We start from the raw sequence: 20,789 nt of genomic DNA, 5'->3' as shown, positions 1-20,789 counted from the left end.
GGACAGAAAGTCTGCATCCACAAAGTAAAACAGTGAAGGAGAACAAGTCCGGAACACCAGATTAAGGAGAGGTCACCACAAGGCGTCACCAGAAAGAGACGTCGCAACCCTAATAAAGGACTCATAAATATACAGAGCCAAGAGATCTGAAGTAAAAGGCTGCAGGGGTGGCAAAGACCACAAGGCAATGGGGAAAGGGAAGAGCGGGAAGGTGGGAAAAAGCATGAATAGATTTCACACCGCACAATCCAGACCAAGGGCTGGAAAGAACACATGATCTATCAACATACCACCCAATCTTGAGAATGGGCGGAATGGAGCCGAGAAACAGAACGGAACAGTCTGTGTTGGAGTGAGAGAATATCACTTTGCAAAAGGGCAAGCCACCCAAAGGGAGGTGAATATAGAAAGCCCCAACCTGAAAAGGCCCTTGCAAACGGGGAGGACGGGTGGGCGTTAAGGAATCTGTGGCTAGACTATGTCTCTATCAGACACCTTGTTACCGAAGGTAAGTAGCTCGTTCATCTGATAGAGACGTCTAGCCGCAGATTCCTTAACTTAGAATAGATACCAAAGCCATACCCATGGAAGAAGCGGGTCTGCGACTGAACCCCACCAAGTTCCTGAGGCAACTTAGTCGACCATAAGGCGACTTAACAGCACCGTCAACCTTTGGACCGAACCACAATGAGGACAGTAATGATAACGCAGTTAACCACCAGACCATGAAGCTCTAAAGAGAGCGGAAACAATGGGAGGCAAAGGCACCAGAAGCTGTAAAGAGCAGCACGAAAACCCTGTTGTGTATACCGGGTTGAGAGAAGGAAAGCACAGAGCCAGAATGCCCGTGGCAAAGTGAGAGTTCATAACTTCCGAAAAGGAGATGAACCAACCCAGGGTTTGAGGGATCCGAGGTGGCGACAGAAAGCAAAAGCAAATACCGGTCGACCAAGCAGAACATTGGAAAAATGCAGTGCGGAACCTGCACCTGCAAGCCACGTGGGGCAGCAGTGAAAGAGGCTGACCCTTACCCAGCAAGTGCCAGCATGGAGAAGAAACCATATACTAGATATGCTGGAGTAAAAAGGAAGGTCATGACTTCGCAAGAAGTGGAGCTGAACCGAGGAGTTTGAGAGATCCGTTGTATGCTGCGTGCCTATGACAGCAAAGCCTCGAGAGACGGTAACTGGTATGACAGAGACATCGCACACCGGCCCAATATGTACAACAGCTAAAAGGAGCCTTGTTGAAACCGGTACCAGCAAGACACAAGTGACAGCCGTGGTAGGATGCCAATCCACGGCCGGAAGGTGCCGGTAGTACGAAAGCACAAGACACGCCAAGACCTAGGCGGTCCGTCGCAACATGTGAAAGGGCCGACGACAAGCAGTCGAGCGTCTAAAACAAGAGCAGAGACCAGAAGGTACCTAAGCATACCGGAAGGTATCTAAGTATACCGTGTGTACGCTGGAACCACACGAAGTAAGCAAGAACCCCCTGAAGGGTAGCGAGAGCAGCTAAAAAGGCGCACAACAGCAAGAAGGCAACGGGCCAAAACGCACCAAGCAAGCCGGACACCACATAAGAGCTGGTGGTAGAAGCAGACCGGGCCAGGAACCCCGGATACAGCATGAATGATATAGCCTGCACGGATCCGCCGGTTAAGAACACAAAGCAGATACCGAGCAGGAAGAAAAAATGCAGAAAAAAAGATGTGTGACCCAACAAGAGTCTAGGGTACTCTAAAATGACCCGCAGACATGTGAAAACTGGATAGGACAATATCCAGGGCAGTAAGCAACACATGCCCCTTGCCTGGGAGGAACAACGGTCCCCCGCAAGGCAGAGTAGGAGAAAGAGCCAGGCACGACAGTGGAAAAAATTGAGTACGAATGTAAAGGCCCTGGACCCCAAGGAGCGAGTATTCCAAGGAAAACACGCCCCTTTGAGAGTTCACAGTGTGAACCCAAGCAAAAGCGTGGAAACACTCGTACGGAAACAGCAGGGATAAGGACACTGCTGTAGGATAAATGGCCAGAAAGAGGACATGACCACGCATAGCAGAGAACATATGCTAATCCACTAGCATGGACGACAAACTGAGAAGGGGCTGTACGTCCAAGTTGCACCAATTAGCACAAAAATAAGCAGACCGCACCGTGGCAAATAGGGTGTCATATGTGAAAGAACTGCGACAACAAGATGTCTCACCAGGCGTGCGAGATAGACACCGCATGGCACGGAACCTATGCCAGGTTCCGATGCACTACAGACAGACCAACCGACATGCGTAACAGAGCAAAGCTATACCAGAATCACTGTAGAAAGAGACAAGTGGCTCCCAGCAGAATGTCCGCTCGAAGACTCCATAGGAGTGTACCAAGGCAAAGGTAGAACCTAATGCCAGCAAATACCCCACATAGGGTGAGGCTAATCCCCAGGAGTAGCGTTCTCTTGGGTTAAGCACACAGTCAGAGGACTGAAAAAACAAGAGAATCAGCCAAACGGCTGTACTGAACGAACATAGAGATGGCTAACCAGCCATGAACACCAACCGGTCACTATATCAACCTGTGCATTAGGATGTGCACCGGAAAATATGCAGAGAATATGGCACCAAGATTTACTGCAGCCCGAACGAAAGACGGGAGACCACCGAATCCGCGTGGCGGTCAAAAAGATCCACTCCATTGAATGACAGATCCCTGAGGGCATCCCGAATATCCTCTGGGAAGCAAATTGTCGCGCAACCAAGCATGGCGGCGTAAAGCCACAGCGCGAGCAAGGACCCGTCCTATAGAGTCAGTTGCATCGAGTGAAGACCTAAGGGAGAATTGTGCCATGCTTCTGCCATGCAGCATAAGACAAAGCAATTCTGAACGTGGCCCTTCTGGAATGGAAGGGAGAAGGTGAGCAACTGAGTCCCAAAGAGCTGAGAATGCGCGCGCAAACACACAGGCTGTATTTAAAGCCCAGACGCTTGCGCTGGCAGAGGCGAAAAGCCGGCGACCACCATCATCCAGCCACCTTGACTCCCTGGTGGGAGGTAACCATGGCAAAGAGGGTGAAGACTGTAAATTAAAAGTCGCCTGAACAACTAGGCCCTGAGCCGTTGGGTGAAGAGATAGACAAAGAGGATCACCCGGAGCAGGGAGGTGCCTACAAGCAACAGCCCGATCAACAGGGTCACCAGAAGAGGGTCTTGACCATGTGCCACGCAGGATGCCAAGCAGAGAGTCCCCAAAGGGCAGCAAAGGATCTACTTCAACAGGCTCCAAAGGGAGCAGATCCAATAAAGGATCAGAAAGTAGAGGCACCACAGGAGGCTGAAAGCCGTGTACAGCAGCCGCCGCATGAATAGCGCACGAAGGTAGCACCAGATTCAGTCGCCATCGGTGTAGGTGACAACAAACCGTCAGTAGGAGATGGTTGAAGGCTAATCCTGCCACTAGACATGAGGCGTGGAGGAGCCGGAGACTGACCCGAAGGCCAGGCAACACTGGGAACTTGCACCCTGGCTCCTTGATCTGGGAAGTCCAGAGAAGTAGCAGGTTCCAAATGAGAAGGCGTAAATGGTTGAACCGGCGTTGACAGACGCCGCGTTGGAGACCTATCGCAGGCCAAGGAGTCGGGGGAGCAACCACCAAGGGAAGCGAAATCGGCGTTGGTTCCGATGTCGTTCGACGCCGCATCAGAGTCGCTTGGATGTCGACGACCTCTACAGAGGACGAGACCAGGACGCCGACCGACGTCGATCCCAGTGCAACCTGCCTGGAGGAAGCAGGAGGTGCCGGGGCCGGCGTCGAGCCTGGTGTAGTACCCGGCGTCAACCCCAGCGTCACCGGCGCCGCCTCCAACGTCGGCGCAGGAAGCCACACAGGGCTATGCGCTGTCAGACATGGAGGGCTGTGCCCTGGGTCCTGGCTCAGTGGTGTCGCGTTGGCTCCGGAATCGGAGTCGACGCACACAGCCGGTGCTGGGGAAACATCCGCAGACGAGGACCCGGAATGAGTGCCTGCTACCTCTGTGGGACCCAAAGGCGCACCAGGGAGAGGGAGCGACTCGAAACAAACCTGTAGTTGGTAAAACATTTTTTTATTGGCATTTATAAACAATTATACACGGAAGCACAGGCGATAGCGCCATTATGATAGCGGCTTACATATCAGGAGCGCCCAGTCACAGCCCTTTCGGTCTCTCAGTCTCGTGGGCCCTCAGGCCACTCGCCTGTATCCTGAGTGGGGCTGCAGGTATGTGTCCGGGACCAGCCGCTGGGTATGCCCTACTGGAGCGCGCAGTGATCGCCTCGCCGCTTGGGTGCCGTGCAATGTGAGTGAACCCCTGCAATGGGCGTCGTAGGGGCTATAGGGTTGCAGCCATTAGCTAACCGTTAACTAACCGGGGACAGAGAACTAGGGAAAAGGGGTGCACTATGTCGCCTATCAGGAATACTTGTAGCTGTGCGCTTGAGAGCTGGACCATCGTGTGGGATAAAGTCGGGGTGGTCACGGATGCGGAGGAGGGAAGGGGGGCAAGGGAGGCGGGAGCACCGATCTCGAAACAAACCTGTAGTGCCTGTGAATAAGCCTCCATTTGGACACGTGTTGCCCCAACACCTGGAAAGGGTGGATACGGAGGAGGCTGCAGTGCGCCAGTACACAGCACAGTGCGAGGGGAATGGGCGGCAGCGGCACAGACATTGGAGGAAGATCTCCGTAAGCGACGCCTGTGCTTACGCTTACCTGTCGTCGCACCGCAGTAGCGGGAGCAACCTCGGAAACAAACCCGATCTCGAGAAAAAGAGCAGCGACGGGAGGGAGCCGGTCTGGATATCCGTATGGCCAGCAATTTCATTTGACGCTCCCTCAATGACTTCTGTTTCATCCTCTGACAGGCGTCACAGTCCTTGAGGTCGTGGTGCACGCCGAGGCACCACATACAGATGAGGTGCGGATCAGTGCCAGACATCTGATGCGCACAGGCTTCACAAGCCTTAAAGCCGGAAGGCATTGCACACTGTTCCCATGAAACCTGAGGATGTCGAGGGCTCAAAAACCAGGCCTAGGAACTGTTGGTTTTCCAGGATCCGCGCTTGGACGCAGAAAAGAAGAAAACTGATGTCAGCACGCCGGAAGGGGCATATATGGCTCCGCTGACGTCATGTCCGTGGACGATGTCAGGGTGGAGCCAGACGGCGCCGCCCCCGGCGCGCAGAAGTGCTGCTGCTAAAGATTTTCCAGATCCAGTCTGACGCCTGGGGATATTCTAAGTTAAGGAATCTGCAGCTAGACGTCTCTATCAGATTCTGTATTGTAATCCTATAGCACAACTGCAGATTATGGGCAAAGAGTCTGGGACTTTTTTCATTGGTAGGGGAACCAGACAAGGGTGCCCCTTATCTCCCTTGCTGTTCGCGTTATACATAGACCCCTTTCTCAGAAAGCTGAAGGCATCTCCAGACATAGTACCAATAACCCTACATGGCTGGGATACGAAAGTATTGGCCTATGCCGATGACGTGGCAATAATTACGGCAGACCCTGATAAAGCATTGCCGTTGTTGGAAACCATTGCCGAAAATTTAGGGACATCCTCAGGATTCTCTTTGAATAAAATAAAAACTCACATTTTGACAAATAAATGTATCACCTCCACCGATAGTACGATTGTGGAGGTCGCAGTTTATCTAGGAATACACATCACGGCAAAGATAGATTACATTGTCGACATAAACCTGGCTCCTATAATGGGGAAATTAAAGAACGATTTGCGACGATGGGATAATTTAAAACTGTCTATCATTGGAAGATGCAATTTGATTAAAATGATGATTTTACCTAAATTACTATATATTTTTCGCACAATTCCTTTAGAAATACTTAATGACTGGTTTAGGTATTGAGAGAGAGGTGGCGTGATTCATTTGGTCATATGGCAGAACCAGAAGATCCAACGTATTTTTATCCCTCCCTAGAGATAGAGGTGGGCTTGCGCTTCCCAACTTTAAATTGTATTACCTTGCTGCATCTCTGCAATATTTTTTGGTACCAGGTCTAGAGAAGAATATGGCTCCAGCTTTATTCCATCAATTTACGAGATGATGATCGGACCACAGGGTAATGGAAGTCTCTTAAAGATCTATGAACCAAGTTATTTCAAAAGGACACGGTTCAAGACCCTGATTACCGCATTTCGCAATTGTGCGGGTGTTCGTAAAAAACTGGGAATTGGTCGATTTAGTAGATACACCCCCTTGGTATATAATGACCAATTGCCAAAGGTTTTGCAGGATAATTGCCTGGCAAGGTGGGGAAAAGGTGGCTTCTTCAGGATAGAGGATATGCTGGCAGAGGACTATATAGCATCGTTCGAAATGGTCAGGGAAAGATTTAATTTAGGTCATAGGGACTTCTTCAAGTTTTTGCAATTAAGGGATTTTCTCTTGAAAAAGGCAGGCGGAGCCGCCGGCTTCTCAAAAGTACCCCTGATGGAATTATTAAAAAGGTCTTCTAGCACTACGATCTCACAATAATATAATTGTATGCTAGAGAATGTGACGGACGATGTGGATAGGCATGGGCAGAAGTGGAATGATAGGCTCGGGAGTCCCATTTTCTGGAGTCACTGGAGATGGGCAACTCTATACTATGTTCTGCAAACCTGCGCGCACAACATTTTAAAACCCTCTTTGATTTATACATTACCCCTGCAAAAATAGCCAAGTGGGGAGGAGGGGAAGGGACCCAATGCTTCAGGTGCAAGACAAATGGTGCAGATCTGGTTCATATTTCCGCTACATGCACACTAATAGAACCTATTGGTCGAGAAATAGCGGACTTCCTGCAGTATATATTGAAAGAAGATGTTCTGCTCTCACCCCAATTGATGATACTGGGGGTAAATGAACTAAATGGTAAAATTGGGGAAGAGCTTATGTTTATAGCAATGGCAGTGCTTAGACTTTGTGTAGCGTCAGCCTGGCGAGATCCCTCTCCTCCAACTTTCCAGCAGTGGAAATGTCGCTTCCTACACATATTTAATCTGGAAAAAGCATTATGTGATCAGAGAGGCTGGAAAAGCAGGATTAAAGGTAAAAGAATCTGGGGGCCATTAACCACATGAATGGCCCAACTTGCCCCAATAGATTGAATACTGAGGTTTTGTTTAACTAGCGTCTAAAAAAAAAAAGGTTTTTTGATAAGTCTGTGTGAATCTTGAGGACAGGTGTATATACTGCATCATTTTCTATGATATCGTTGCTATTCTATTGTACCCTGCTTTCTATAATTATTGAAAATGGGGAGATCTTAAGAGCCTATTGGTAGGATTGTTTAATTTCATGTCTACATAAGAAATGTTTGAATTGATAATGATTGACGTAGGAGAAATATGGTATTTCTAAATTGTAATTATTTTCCTGTTATTTTTTCTTTTTTTTTATCTCTTTGTTGTTTTTTTGCTGCAGCTGCATTTCATTTCTGCATTATGTTTTTTTGATTTACGTAAAAAATAAAAAATAAATGGAAGACAATTACTAACGTTAAAAATGCTGAAACACAACTTGCAGCTCAAGGGAAAAGAGGTTCCATAAAATTCAGATTTCATTATAACATTTTGTAAAATCTGAAAAGATTTTTTTGATAACAGTGTGAAATTGGTTTCTTGTTTAAGATTTGAGTATTATAGCTAGATAAGTGTGTAGTTTTAGTGACTAGAAGAAGTAGTCTGGGAGGATGAAAAGATAGGGGCTGAGGTAGGCTACCCACCTGGGACCGGGAGAGTCAAGGCTGCCAAGCTTATCAGGGACATTTGATTGATGAGTGTAGATGTAGCAGGACTATCTTGTCATCTGGTATCAAGAATGATTATAGTAAGGGCAACACTGTAGGAGCCCACCCTTTTTGAAGGCAGAGACCCAGATCAAAAGATTACAGGAGTAAAGGCTAAAACGGCTAATGTTCATAATAGAACAGTCAGTACAAAAAGCTGGAGAGAAGGGGCATAATAACAGAGAATTAAAAAGGCTTATTTCAACAAAAAACATTACAGGCTTCGGGACTTCTGTGCATCCTCAAACAGAAGACATAAATTAATGAGAAATTACTCAATTTTCAGAAAAGTGCTTAGAGCCATTCCCAACAACCTAGACATCCTATTCCTCAATGAAATATGGATGAACTATTCATCACAACCTAAACTAGACCTTTTTCCCACTGAGAATTTTATCACACACTAGGATCAATTAGGATGACAAGATTAGAGTGTTGCAGTTTTTAAATAAAAACTCAATTAAATAAATTAAAATAACTAAATATTATACAAAAGGATGAATTCAGATCATTAGAATGTCTTTCAGATGAAGTCAAGCCAACCCCTATAAAAAATAATAATCTTATCTATCACCCTCTGGAGGACAATATAACTTTTGTAGAAAAAGGTACTGATTTCACCACAGATAAGTTAGCAATATCTAAATTTGCTTATTTCTTAGCAGGTAACAACTCTGTACAATTTAATGACCAACATTAACACACAGAGACCTCCTTGTTGCAAAGAAGAGATGACCAAATCAGAGAAACCAATTGCAGTAGCCTTGTCAGACCATTTACTTATCCCCTTCACCATCTTTTCAAAGTCATTTGCTCAGGCCAACCAAAGAGAGGCAAAAAATGGATCAGAGACCTTAATAATATTAACAGGGCAAACATAGCCAATTATATAGCATCTAGAGGCTACTCCCTCGAACCACAATGCCAAAAGGCTGACTAATCAACACTCAGAGAGCCTTACAAAAAATCAGGGATACCACCGTCACCAGGAAACGGTAAAGAAAAAAAAATCAGCACAATGGTATTCTAGAAAGCTAAACGAAGAAAGGCCGGCTGCCGGAGCTAATGCATACATTTGGCATAAAAGCCCCTCCCCTCTGATTATTGAAAAGCTGAGACTAGGGATATAGAAATACAAACAAAACATCTCCGAAGCTAAATTCAGGAATATAAGAAGAGAGAATAAGCAAGCAAAACATTACCACCAAAAACTCTATGATATTATTAACAGAATCCAGCCCCTCTTTCTACTCATATTATTGAATCTGTCAGCAGCAATTGACACAGTACATCACTCAATCCTTCATGCACTCCTTAATTAAAGAATAGGACTAAGGCAGTGTTTAACTTGTGCCGGTATTTGGCACAGGCACATATCTGAAAAACCTGCACAGTTTAGGAGAGTAAACCACACGGTAGTGCTCTTAGCCTATTTGTCAACCACAACACAAGTGTTTAGCAATTCAATGCATTTAAAAAATGATAAAACAAGCACTTCCAGGCCATCCCTACAGCTTGGGGTTACCTACAGTAGACCAAAATGGCACACTTGCTTAAGTGTAATGGTTAGTAGGTATTCTTGGCACTGCTATTCAGCAGCAGTGGCAGGAGTAGTTGGTGGTATCAGCTGCGGTGGAATACCTTGGGCCCTGGCATTTATATTTTTACAAATTAAGAACTGGCTAAGGGGTTTAGTCCTCAGCTAGTTTTCAGTATCTTTCAATAACTAACACACTGAACTGTCTAACTTACTTTCTAGCCCTTCAATATTGCAGGTTGGTGTCCCCATAAAGATCCATTCTCTCCTCCACTCTTTTCCATCTATATATGCAACCACTGGCCTCTAACCTAATACTCCCTCAGATTGCATACCACTCCTACGCAGGTGACCCATCACACTACTTAAAATCTGCATTTCCTAAGGAAATCAAAAATGCAGCAAAATACTAACTGATGGGCAACAATGGATGGCAAGCCATCAATCGAGGCTCTGCCCACTCTTTTGATTTCCCTGCCAAACAGAAAATCCCAATTGCAAACATGGCTGAAAGAATGCACAATGTTGGATTATTAACCCTCTATTGAGGAATGCATCAAATCACTAGGCTTCTTCAAGAATAAACATTTAAATCAGCATTCTCAATTAAACTCCTAGGCCAAAAAGTGCAGAATGTGAAATAAAACTATTAGAAATAAATAATCCCTACATTCTGGAAAATTACTCTAAAACAAGCGATCCAAGCAGTTGTGTTCTCCAGGCTGGATTGTGGAAACACAAAGCTAATTGGAATCTCTTAAATACACACTGCCCTTTTGACCTACCCTTAGAAAGAAACTAAACATATCTGGTGGTCAGAGGGAACACTGGAGCTCAATTCCTTATTGTTTGAAATATCAGCATTTACAAAGTCCCTATTCAATCATTTTTCGCTAGTTCGCAGAGGGGCTGGAGGGAACGCTATTCCTTCGAACATCTACAAGGACATTACTTTCCTGAAAAATATATATATTTTTTAAACTAAAATATCTGTTGCAGCAACCCTTCATCACTTCTTTATGTAGAGTGTTAATAACATTCTGCAAGCTGAAATTGTTTCCATCAACAGCACCTCCCTAGATTTTGTGAAAAACCTAAGTAGGTATTTATTTGATATGTGTGTGTGTGTACATAAAATATTTATAATTTAACCACAGTAACTTATATTTTATACTTTACCAATGTAATGCTTTTGCCATTGAAGCAATTGTGCTGAAGTAAAATGCTCTGTCAACCATTGGATCTAGTATGCGCTAAATAAAACTACTAATGTATAAAATGTCTGGAGCGAAAACAGCATGGCAACATCAAAATATGTGCAGGAGAAAAGCAATGGAATCTACAGTCTCCCGTTTACTGTAGCTAATGGACAGATAGTCTAACTGGTCTTTTGCCCTAAATAAAGTAGGGGGGGAATCAAGAAGAAAATATACTAGTGGGGTCCTTGACAGCCTGCGATCCCTTGTGAGGGACTATACAAAGGATTGGAAAACAGACGGAAACCGATGCATATGTCAAATACATATAGATGAAGGCATATGTTTTACATACCTTCAACTAGTGTGTTGGGCAGAACACTCAATGCACTATTGGCTCGATCTTTTCTTCCGAAGGATGCATTCAGCTGGTCCATGGATACCCGGAGAGAGCGTGAATTGGTTTTTTTAACATCTACCTCCGTAGAGGGCTGCAAAGCGAGCACAGTGTTGGTTAGTGCTGCCATGGTTGTTCACAACTAGAATCAGAAGCACAAGTTAACAACGTGAAAAGTACTTATTACAACTGTGGTTCCTATTCTAGCCTTGAGGCCTGAGATGTGCATATAAGCTCATTATAATTCACTATAATGTTGGCCGCACTAAATAAACTGTATAACATCCCTTAATAGAAACCTGGTGATTATGTTTCCTTTGTTCACAACAGACTAAAAATAAAATAGTGCATTGGTGTAGATTACTACAGGACATGGCTTCCCCACATACATTTAACTTGCATATATTATACACACCCAGCCCAAGATGGTACTTTGGATACAGCCTCATTTACTGTTCACCTTGAACATTTTCTACATCTGTTCTACACTTCTTTCACTGAATGCCACTTTTATGGTAATGTTGAATCCAGTTATAAACATTTATCGCCATGTTGATCACTGGATAAGAATTGTCAATAAATATGGCTAAATACTTTTAAAAATGCCACTTTAAGCTTGTTTGCCTGAAGTAGTAGGTAAAATAACTGTCTGTTGGAGACAGAAAATGGCTTAGATGCTAAGTTCCTTTTCAGGCATAAGTCTAACAACTACTGAGGAAAAGGAAGCATTCATAAACAGATACAAATGCATAACTTTTTAGATTCAGAATGCCCATTAATGTTTACATTTTTAGTTCAGCTTGTTTACATTTTATAGGATTGAGCCGTACAACCTGTATCAGTTGGCTAATATTTGGATAAACAGAAGGACTTCTTGAGTGTCACCATCAACAACACTTTATGGCACCACATTAACAGAACTATCCAATCTTCCAACTTGCTTTTCCCCTTAATTTAAGATCAGGTAATTAATTTCCTCTAACCACAGCAAAACTGCTGCCCATACACTAATCATCTTTTGGCTAGACAGAGGCACTCTATTTTGACTTGCATTTCTTAATCATAGATCACTCAGATCATGACTGAAACGCCACAGCTCGCCTTATCTACTCTAAGAGGAAGTTCAACCACATCTCTCCAGTGACTGAAAGTTCTTCAATGAATGCTAATTGAGTGCAACAATAAATGTAAACATTTGTCCTCAGATAATAAACCAGTACAGAAGAACATTATATAATTTACTTAAGAGTAAAGATAACCCCAATATGGACGCACTGTCACCTAAGGGATTTATTTGGATCCTTAAGGGTTGCACAGCATCCAGGGTTGGGGTTATTGATTCCCTGCAAATGGTACAATGGTCATAATGTACTGTAGGGATAGATAATAAGTCACATCAATGGTATCACTCTGTAGGAGTCAATAATGGGAGTAATAACAAGAGGTTGGATTTTAAGGGCCTGTTTTGTTATCCCACAACAGGGAGACAAACATAAACAAGTTTGGCAAAGCCAATAGGTCAGGCTATAATTTGCGAATGCATTAGAGTTAACACATTGGAGACAGATATATAGCCAGGTGCCACCAGGATCATACAGATAAAGCTATAGCTGTAAAGTGTATGTCATGCAGTTCAATGCAAGCACTGGAGTGGAGGTGTAAAGATACGCCGAAAGAGCCACTAGCATTAGGGGAAATTTGAATATTCCACTGTGCTAAGCTAAGATGTGATAAACAATGTCTTACGGCAATAATTGAAAGAGCCTGGTTGGAGAAAGCCAACAGATGAAAGGGGCAGCACCAAAGAACACTGTGTATTGTCAGCAATAGGTTTGTTTGACAGATGCATTGTCAAAAAATCAAACCTAAGAATGTAAAACAAATGCAGGTCTACTAGCTTAGGCATGAAATTAGTTCAGGCAAATTTGCACAGATGGATGAATAAACCGATCTGTGTACAATGTGCAAAAGTCTATACTAGTTCCTTGCAAGCATTTTGCACACTGTAAGGGTGCATGTACTATGGGAGTGGCTAGAGTCTACATGTGCCTCCTTATCAACTATGCCCCAGTAGGGTTTCAGAAAGAAATGCACAATGTCCACTTTGTGATACATCTAAAGTTTGCGGGATAACATGTGGCGATAGACTGCATGGAAAGAAAGGCTCTTACCACAACCTAACCAGGCCTTGCTGCTTCGGTGCTACAGAACTGGCAGAGACAAACTCTAGACCAAACCGATTACTGCCCAGTTCATAGTGGACTATTTGCACATCTGTTCAAGCCAACTGTCTTATATAAGGAAAGGAGATCCAAAAATGGAACAGATATGGGTACTCTTGGACATACATTTCTGAAACAACAGTTTTGTAGAAAACATGCACCATGCTTAACATACATTTCCCGTGCTAGGTAAAAGTGGAGAAAGAAATAGATTAACATATTAAGCTAACATGCTACTTTATCTGTGGGATGTGACAGCTAAAGCTTGACAAAACTAATGACAGAGGAATAAATTATTGGTAGGATTAAGGGATAGGATATGATTTAGGCTGCAACTACACAAAACAGCTTGGATTTTACGAACAAGATAGCAATGCAAATAATCAATTGGTGCACAGGAATTGTTGCTGAATGTCACTACAACAAGATAGAACACTTATCTGTCGATGATTTATTTTTATTTGAGACAGACAACAACTTCTTACAGTTTGATGCAGCCTTCCCCAGACTGTCATGTATTCTGTGGTAGAACAGATTTGCACAAAGCCCGTTTAGTCTGAAGGAAAAGGGTCTTGGTGCATGTTCAACCAGCAAATCTACATTATGTACTTTTTGGCACTTGGGAGATGTGTCTGAGGTACTTTGAAAATTATATATTTCCCAAGAGTCAGGAGAGTCTGCAACCTACGCAAGAACAGACAAGAAAGAGAATGTCAGCCATCAGGAGAGCACTAAAAACAAATCTTTCCAAGGAACCATTCACACTACACGAAACAGCATTTGAACCAGTCCCTTCATTGAAGAAGAAGGAGCCCACCAATCTCTGCTCTCTGGATCACAATTAACCTTCAACATAATCTAGACTTGAGAACTCTTTAACATCAAATAGTTGAAAGCTCTGCGCACTACAAAGCAGCTGCTGGGCGACAAGTTGACTTTGTGCAACACAACATATTTGAAAATTAAGAAGCCATGATCACGTGCCAACCAACTTTAGGTTTGTGAGGTGCGAATAAAACAGTATAAACTGGGATCAAGGCAGTCCATAACAGAAATAAAATATCTGTACGGGGGCCTCGCCGTAGAACCCGAAATGAAAGAGTAGATGTGTGATTTACATGTACACTGTAGCTGTGCAACACTTGCTCGAAAGCAATTTCCAGAGGTTATTTTTAGCCAATTTTTATTTTGCCACCCCGGTTCCTTTTGCAATATTTCTGTAATTGGCAGCAATTAAAATATAAGCTCAGTCAAGGTAATTCAATCACTATGAGAATCACTGAACATGAATAACGAGGTATATTGAGAATTAAACTCTGCTACAGTCGTTCATATTAACTGGCTGCCTAAAGTATATTTCAACATCATAGCTGTTCCTGGACAATCAAAAGGCAGACCATAGTTTTAATTAGTGAAATTCATTAGCACTCACCTCAAATAAACAAGATTATCTATCCCTATCCAACCTGTTGCAAACAACAAACTTAGCATTTGAACAAGACAAGAAACGATATTGACTGATAATCAGCTGTTTTGAGCATTACCCCTCTCGCTATAGCTCTAGAAGTGCCTTAATTTGTGAAATCGAATTTTGTGCATTAGTTTTTCAATTTCTAATTCAAAGCAAATAAAAAGTGAAGTCCTCAGCATCAGTGAACTGGTTTAGGGTGACATAGGAAATGTCATCTCTGTGAGCCCACGCTTCAAAACCAATCTACCCAAGAGCTTCCACCTAAAAAAGACAAATGACATTGGACCAGGAATTGGCATTTATCAAGATGAAGCATGAGAAGTGGCATAACCCTGATCCTCTTAATTTCTTATCCTGATCCTCTTAATTTCTTATAGCTAAGACAACTGCCTTCTACATTAAATTTCACCACCAATTAGTGTCAAGAGCCAGCAAGTGTTAACCATGATAATATTTCCCACTCTGTTTTGCACTAGGCGTTATTTCAGTTCCGATCCAAATCATTTTCAGGTTTCATTTTGTAATCACGTTTTCTACCAACTCATGAGCTCTCTTGAGCAAACATGTATTTGGCTGTGGTAATTCTGATTTATTTTGAGTTGCAATCAAGTTGTTAAATTCAAGCTGTTTTTTTTTCAGAAAGGGAAACAGAGGGTCCATTTGTTAACTGAAGTGAAGGCGTAAAAGGTAACAATCAAAAAATAAATAAAAGGCATAACCATTTTGAACCAGGTTTCCAATCACATTATCATCCGAGGTTAGGACAAACCAATTATCATTCCGTTGGAAAAGATCCATTTTGGTACTGGAGGGCGGCATTCAGAGGAGCAGAAGGGGCTGACCGCCATGCCTAGACTAATCTACTAACAGACTTCCTTACACTGTCATCGGTAGCTGCCTTATCTATTTTCACCTCAGGCAGAAGACGTCCACCAGGCATATTAGCACCTGGACCACCGATGAGGGACACCACGCCATTACAATCCACGGTGCTATTCCTTTTCATGTTCCGCCGCAGGTTCGGGAAGATGCGGGATGATCTACTTCCTTGGCTGTACCCACTGTAACTGTTCCTCCTCTCGTTGGAACGGAATGGGACAAACAAGGAATCTCGTCTGCCTTCGCTCTCTTCAACCGTACTGTGCTCGTCATCTGCAAACTCATTTTCTGAAGCGGGTTCTCTGAATCTGCCTTTAAAACTGAAGACGCTGCTTTTGCTGTTTTGCCTGGAAAGATACGGAGATCCTGGAATGCTAAGCAAAGACTGCAAAAAACAAAAACATGAATTATGAACAGATTTTTAGAGGAAGTTAACTGCGTAATTAAAAGAACAGTGACCCTTTGCGGGTAACGAAGACATTAAATTCTAAGCAAGAAGATCATTTAAAATAAACATGTAGAACTTAAGGAAAAAAGTATGCTACTAATGTTACAATGTCAGAAAATCTCTACAAGAACACAAATAACCAACCAAGCATGTGTCAGCTTCCTTTTTTTTCATTTGATTTTGGATCATACAAAAACAAACATATTGCTCATACAAAACTAAAATCAATGGCCATAATAAATGTATTTAATCTCTTCTGGGAATGAGAAGGGAGTCTATTCCCCTTTCATTACAGTTCACATACTTGATTCCAGAGAGCAAGAGCAAGGAAACACCTGCTAGAAGGCAATATCATCATTCCCATCCACAAGGGGCCACAATACTTTGTCTTTTTCATATCTGAATTAAGCCTCAGACACATATAAAGTGATGCCCTAGCACATAGCTTCCCAGGCCAGCCCAGGCAGAGAAATCAAATGAGTCCTGCAACAACACAGATGACAGGTCATGTGTCCTCCTATGGATACCTCTGCCAAGCAAGTTGCGTCCTTCAAGAAAAAGCCCGAAATCTGAAAAGCATAAAATATGGCACTGTACTGGATACAAATCCATTCTACAGATAAGCCTTCCTATAGTTAAATTCAAGAGAACAAATTGTAGAAGGCTTTCCCGTTAGTGATTTTACATTGACATATCTTGAACAAACAGAAATTATGAATCTAACAAGTGCCTTGAATTGAAATTATGTTGTATAAACTGAATAAAAAGCTTGTTTATTTCAAACAGCTTTGCTCAAATAGCCAACAGCTATAACAAGACTCTTCAAAATTGGCTCTTTGCTTATGGTTGTCAATATATTCTAAGCTTAATAGCCACTATACTTGGAACTGACATGAAATAACAAGATACAGCTTGGGGCCGAGCTTATATATGTGACATTTTGACTCTTATAACCATATAAGGGATGGTTCTCCTTAGGCACAAGATACATTCACATAATGGCATTTCCAATTTATCAAAATCATAAAAACAACCTATTGAAACCTTTCACCTATCCTGCTAGTGGCCTAGAGCCTATTTCTTTAACTCCAACATGGGTTGCTACTTTAATCTGTTGTCAACTGATAGCCTCAAGTACTTGTAGCTACTAACCATCTTGAGCTTATTTATTGCAGTCAAGATACAAAAGCTAGTGATCACGTGAAGTGCACTACTTGCACCTTATCCATACTTATGGTCAAACTGTTGTCCAACACATACTCATTCAGCTGATTTTTACCTTGCTGCTTCTCCACTGGGGTCACATAAAGTAACACAGGAAAAAACAGAAGTGGGCAAGGACGTGCCACATGCCTTGGATGGAAATCTTCCTAATTTCACTTGAAATTCCGTCTACATTTTTGGCAGAATATCTTGTTCCTCTTTACACTCCATAAGTTTGAGTCTTTGGCAAACAGTGTAGCATATAGGCATTACATAGTCAGTTTGTTAGTATGTTTCTCTCCTGCCTCCAAATGCATGGCAGTTTAGAAAATCTGGAATTCCTTTACAAGCATCGTAACAGAGGCTGTCAAATTCTTATTTACTTGCATGGTTACCTGCTACCATAGCGCAAGTAGCCAAACATGTGACTAATTTATGTCAGTCTAAATTTAGTGAAAAAAAAGACCAGTGTTCAGTTTCTATGTGTGTATGCTACACAGCAATTTATCTGTAGGTAAAGGTGTCTCTGATATAGCAGACCTGGCCCTATACACAGAGCCATCCCCAAGAATTCTTGTACACTTTTTCCTAAACCTTTCATGACGTTTTAATGTTCGACCCGTGAACATCAGTTCCTTTTCACTTCAAGCCCCCCCCGGTCAACCTGTTGATGAATGTCATTTCTTTACACCTAAAACAAATAAATCAATCACTGCATATACACTGACAGTTGCTGTTTCTGCAAATTTTCAAGAAGGAGTTGAAAGAGGAAATTAAGTAGTATTAGTCTGAACTATCTGCCTTCTTAAATTGAAAGTAATGAAACTCATTCTGAGCATCAGAGACAGGCATGCATAAAGTGCAGTCTTCTAATTGTTCAACATAAGTGCAAGGGGAGAAAGGAAGGATGTCTTCACGCCACGAAGCACAGGCTAAAACTGACTCAAACGGTATAACGTTTCAAGATTTAGAATTTTCCTACAAATGCCCTTGTAAAATACACTCAAAAGCAAATAGCCATCATAATCCATACTCCCACCAAAATTGAGCAAAATATCCTGCTCTGACAGTATTACAAGGAGAGGGTGTCTGAGAGATTTGAAATTTGCAAACAGCCAGGTTCAGATCCCTTTCACTGAAGGACGATGCACAAAAGAAGCAGGATGAAGACCACAAAGGAGTGACATGATCTACGTAAGAATTGTTCTACAATCAAATATGTTATGGCAGTGGAACCACAGGGGCTAATGTATATACAACCTTTTCTTTCTAATATCATCAGAATTGGAATTTTATCTCTGCTAAACATTGACAGGGAATTGAGAATAATTGTATCACAATGGCCACAGTTTGGGTTAGGACAGATAGCACAGTCTGAAACCTACCTGGTTCATGATAGAGAGCTTTCTTCCTAGCCTGCTGTCAAGACGAAAGCCCCTACGTTTCATCCCATCATCAGACTCTGATTTCACAGCTTTCTCGTTGTCTCCTTTCTCTTCCCCTTCAGACAGCTCTTTCTGTTTCTTTTTCTTTCTCCGGTTTCTTCGTTCCTTAGCACTCTTTGAGCTGAATTTAGAGAACTCAGATGAGCTTCGAGACAACGTTCCTTCACCTTCCTCTTCAATGGCATCTTCAGAGACAGTTCCTGCTGAGGTAGCCACAGCAGCCTGAAAAAAAAGCAAAGTCATACTGAGTTATGTTGAAAGGTAGTACCACACGTCCATACAACTTTAATCTCTCTCTGCTGTATAAAAATGCGTATAGGATAAAGGAAGAAATTTGTCAAACACTCCAGAAAATGCACAGGTCATTGTCCTTTCAAGTTAGAATGGGCACTAAACATGGGAAAAGTATGTATTGCAAGTTAAACAGTTGACCAGGTATGTATAGAACACAAATGCTCCATATGCAAAAATAAATGAACAGTAAGTTTTGTTGGAAGGCGGTGCTGCCTACTATACATAAAAAAGTAATACTTGGATGCCCAAAACCTACAAGTAAGTGTATATTGGCCTGCTATACATACATATATACACATTATATATATATGTGTGTGTGTGTGTGTGTGTGTGTGTGTATATATATTAGATATCTATAGACAAATCTGTGTGTGTGTATATACATATAATATATAAAAAACAAACAAGCTTTGGAAAGGGTCTGTCCAATCCAAGTGCTCTAAAATAGAGTCCACACTACAACTGGACAGGCCACAAATAAAATAACTATTGGGCAGCGTTAGTCCTAGTCACCTACTTCAAGAGATTCATACATAGCATGGCAGAAGGAGCAGCAGGTCTTATTTTTCTACACAAGAAGGCCATAAGAAACTGCATTTCATGGTCCTCAGAAGCTGAAGTAGCATTTGGGGACTTGCTACAGACTCTCGCTTTGGAGCCTGACTGACCATGCTTGAGCACACACTCGCCTTTACTCTACAAACTGATGCTTCCAACAAAGGATTATTAAGCAAATGAACGTGGTAAGAAGGAATAGATAGGCGAATTACTTTTTCATAGAGTACTTTTAGTTACTCTATTTCTAGTTTATTAATCTAGAATGATTATTTCAAATTATTTAAACATTTCTGCATCTACAATGACATCAGATCAAGAAGAGAGTGACAACTCAACATACAGACAAATGTACACATAAATTATACATAAACAAATTATTGACATACAATGAACCACAGACACTGTCTACAAACAAGTTAACCCCTAGAAAAGAACAAAAGATTTTTACTCGTGTCCTCCAAATGATTTTAGGACGGAACACTATGCGGTAGTCCTGCAAGAGCGCTGCGACTAAATCAGTTATTGTCGAGCTTTCCAGTGCACTTGGCAAAAAGTTTTCCAATAGTATTTAGTTTCTGGGACTCCTCCTAAAACAAGGTCTACGCAAATGCGTTTCGGCGATACACTTTCCTCGGCCTCCTCAGGACAGGGTTAAAACAAGGACTCAACCCACAATGGGGCAGGAGGCTCATAAATGAGGGTCATCCGTGTTCCCAGAGGCCCGCAAAGTAAAGGGCCTTCCTCGCCCGTGGTATCTATCCCTCCTTGACAATTAATGGATCGATTAATGGATCAAAGTTGACCGGCGCCTTCTGCAACTTTGGAGCATTGGTGCGTGTTCCGGATTATTCAGTCGGATTTGTCAAAGTTACGGACCAGATTAAACTCCCTAAGGAAGGCTTCGATCCATTAATTGTCAAGGAGGGATACCACGGGCGAGGAAGGCCCTTTACTTTGCAGTTCGGGCTGGACTGTACCCATAAGGCACAGGGTCAAGACTGATTTGCATATGGCTGGGTTCAAACTGGAACGGCATGGTTAGCAAAAAAACAATGGATTTAGGCCCAGATCTCTGCACTGGGGTGAATGTATGACATTGTTCTGCATTCTGTCAATCAACTGTTGTTTTTGCATGTGTCACCACGAGTGGGAAGGGTATACCCAGACGTGGGTCCCGTGCTCTCCATGCCACTGGAATCAAGCTATCTTGGCTGAAGAGGGGTGAAACCCCAAAACCGGTCCTAGGATGCTTGTTTCCAGTCCAAGGAGGACCTGGCTTGGCAGTTCGGGCTGGACTGTACCCATGAGGC

At 42.8% G+C, this 20,789-nt stretch overlaps 1 protein-coding gene across 8 annotated transcripts in view; it reads right to left on the bottom strand.

The window, feature by feature from the left end:
- SCN8A (sodium voltage-gated channel alpha subunit 8) overlaps positions 1-20,789 on the bottom strand; it is an 828,048-nt gene that overhangs the window by 386,608 nt on the left and 420,651 nt on the right. For 4 of the 8 annotated variants that reach the window (XM_085654551.1, XM_085654548.1, XM_085654554.1 and 1 more), the window contains exons 11-13: positions 18,568-18,849; positions 15,533-15,916; positions 10,918-11,053 (exon numbers count right to left, since the gene is read on the bottom strand). In XM_085654551.1, the coding sequence (XP_085510677.1) occupies positions 10,918-11,053; positions 15,533-15,916; positions 18,568-18,849 (802 nt within the window). The remainder of the gene's footprint in view (positions 1-10,917; positions 11,054-15,532; positions 15,917-18,567; positions 18,850-20,789) is intronic. The other 4 variants (XM_085654553.1, XM_085654556.1, XM_085654552.1 and 1 more) reach the window with 1 other exon arrangement.

This window comes from Triturus cristatus, chromosome 4_1, assembly GCF_964204655.1.
Source record: "Triturus cristatus chromosome 4_1, aTriCri1.1, whole genome shotgun sequence".
Taxonomy (NCBI): Eukaryota; Metazoa; Chordata; class Amphibia; order Caudata; family Salamandridae; genus Triturus; species Triturus cristatus.
Note: the sequence above shows the minus strand (reverse complement) of the source record. Positions and strands in the feature narration are given on the sequence as shown.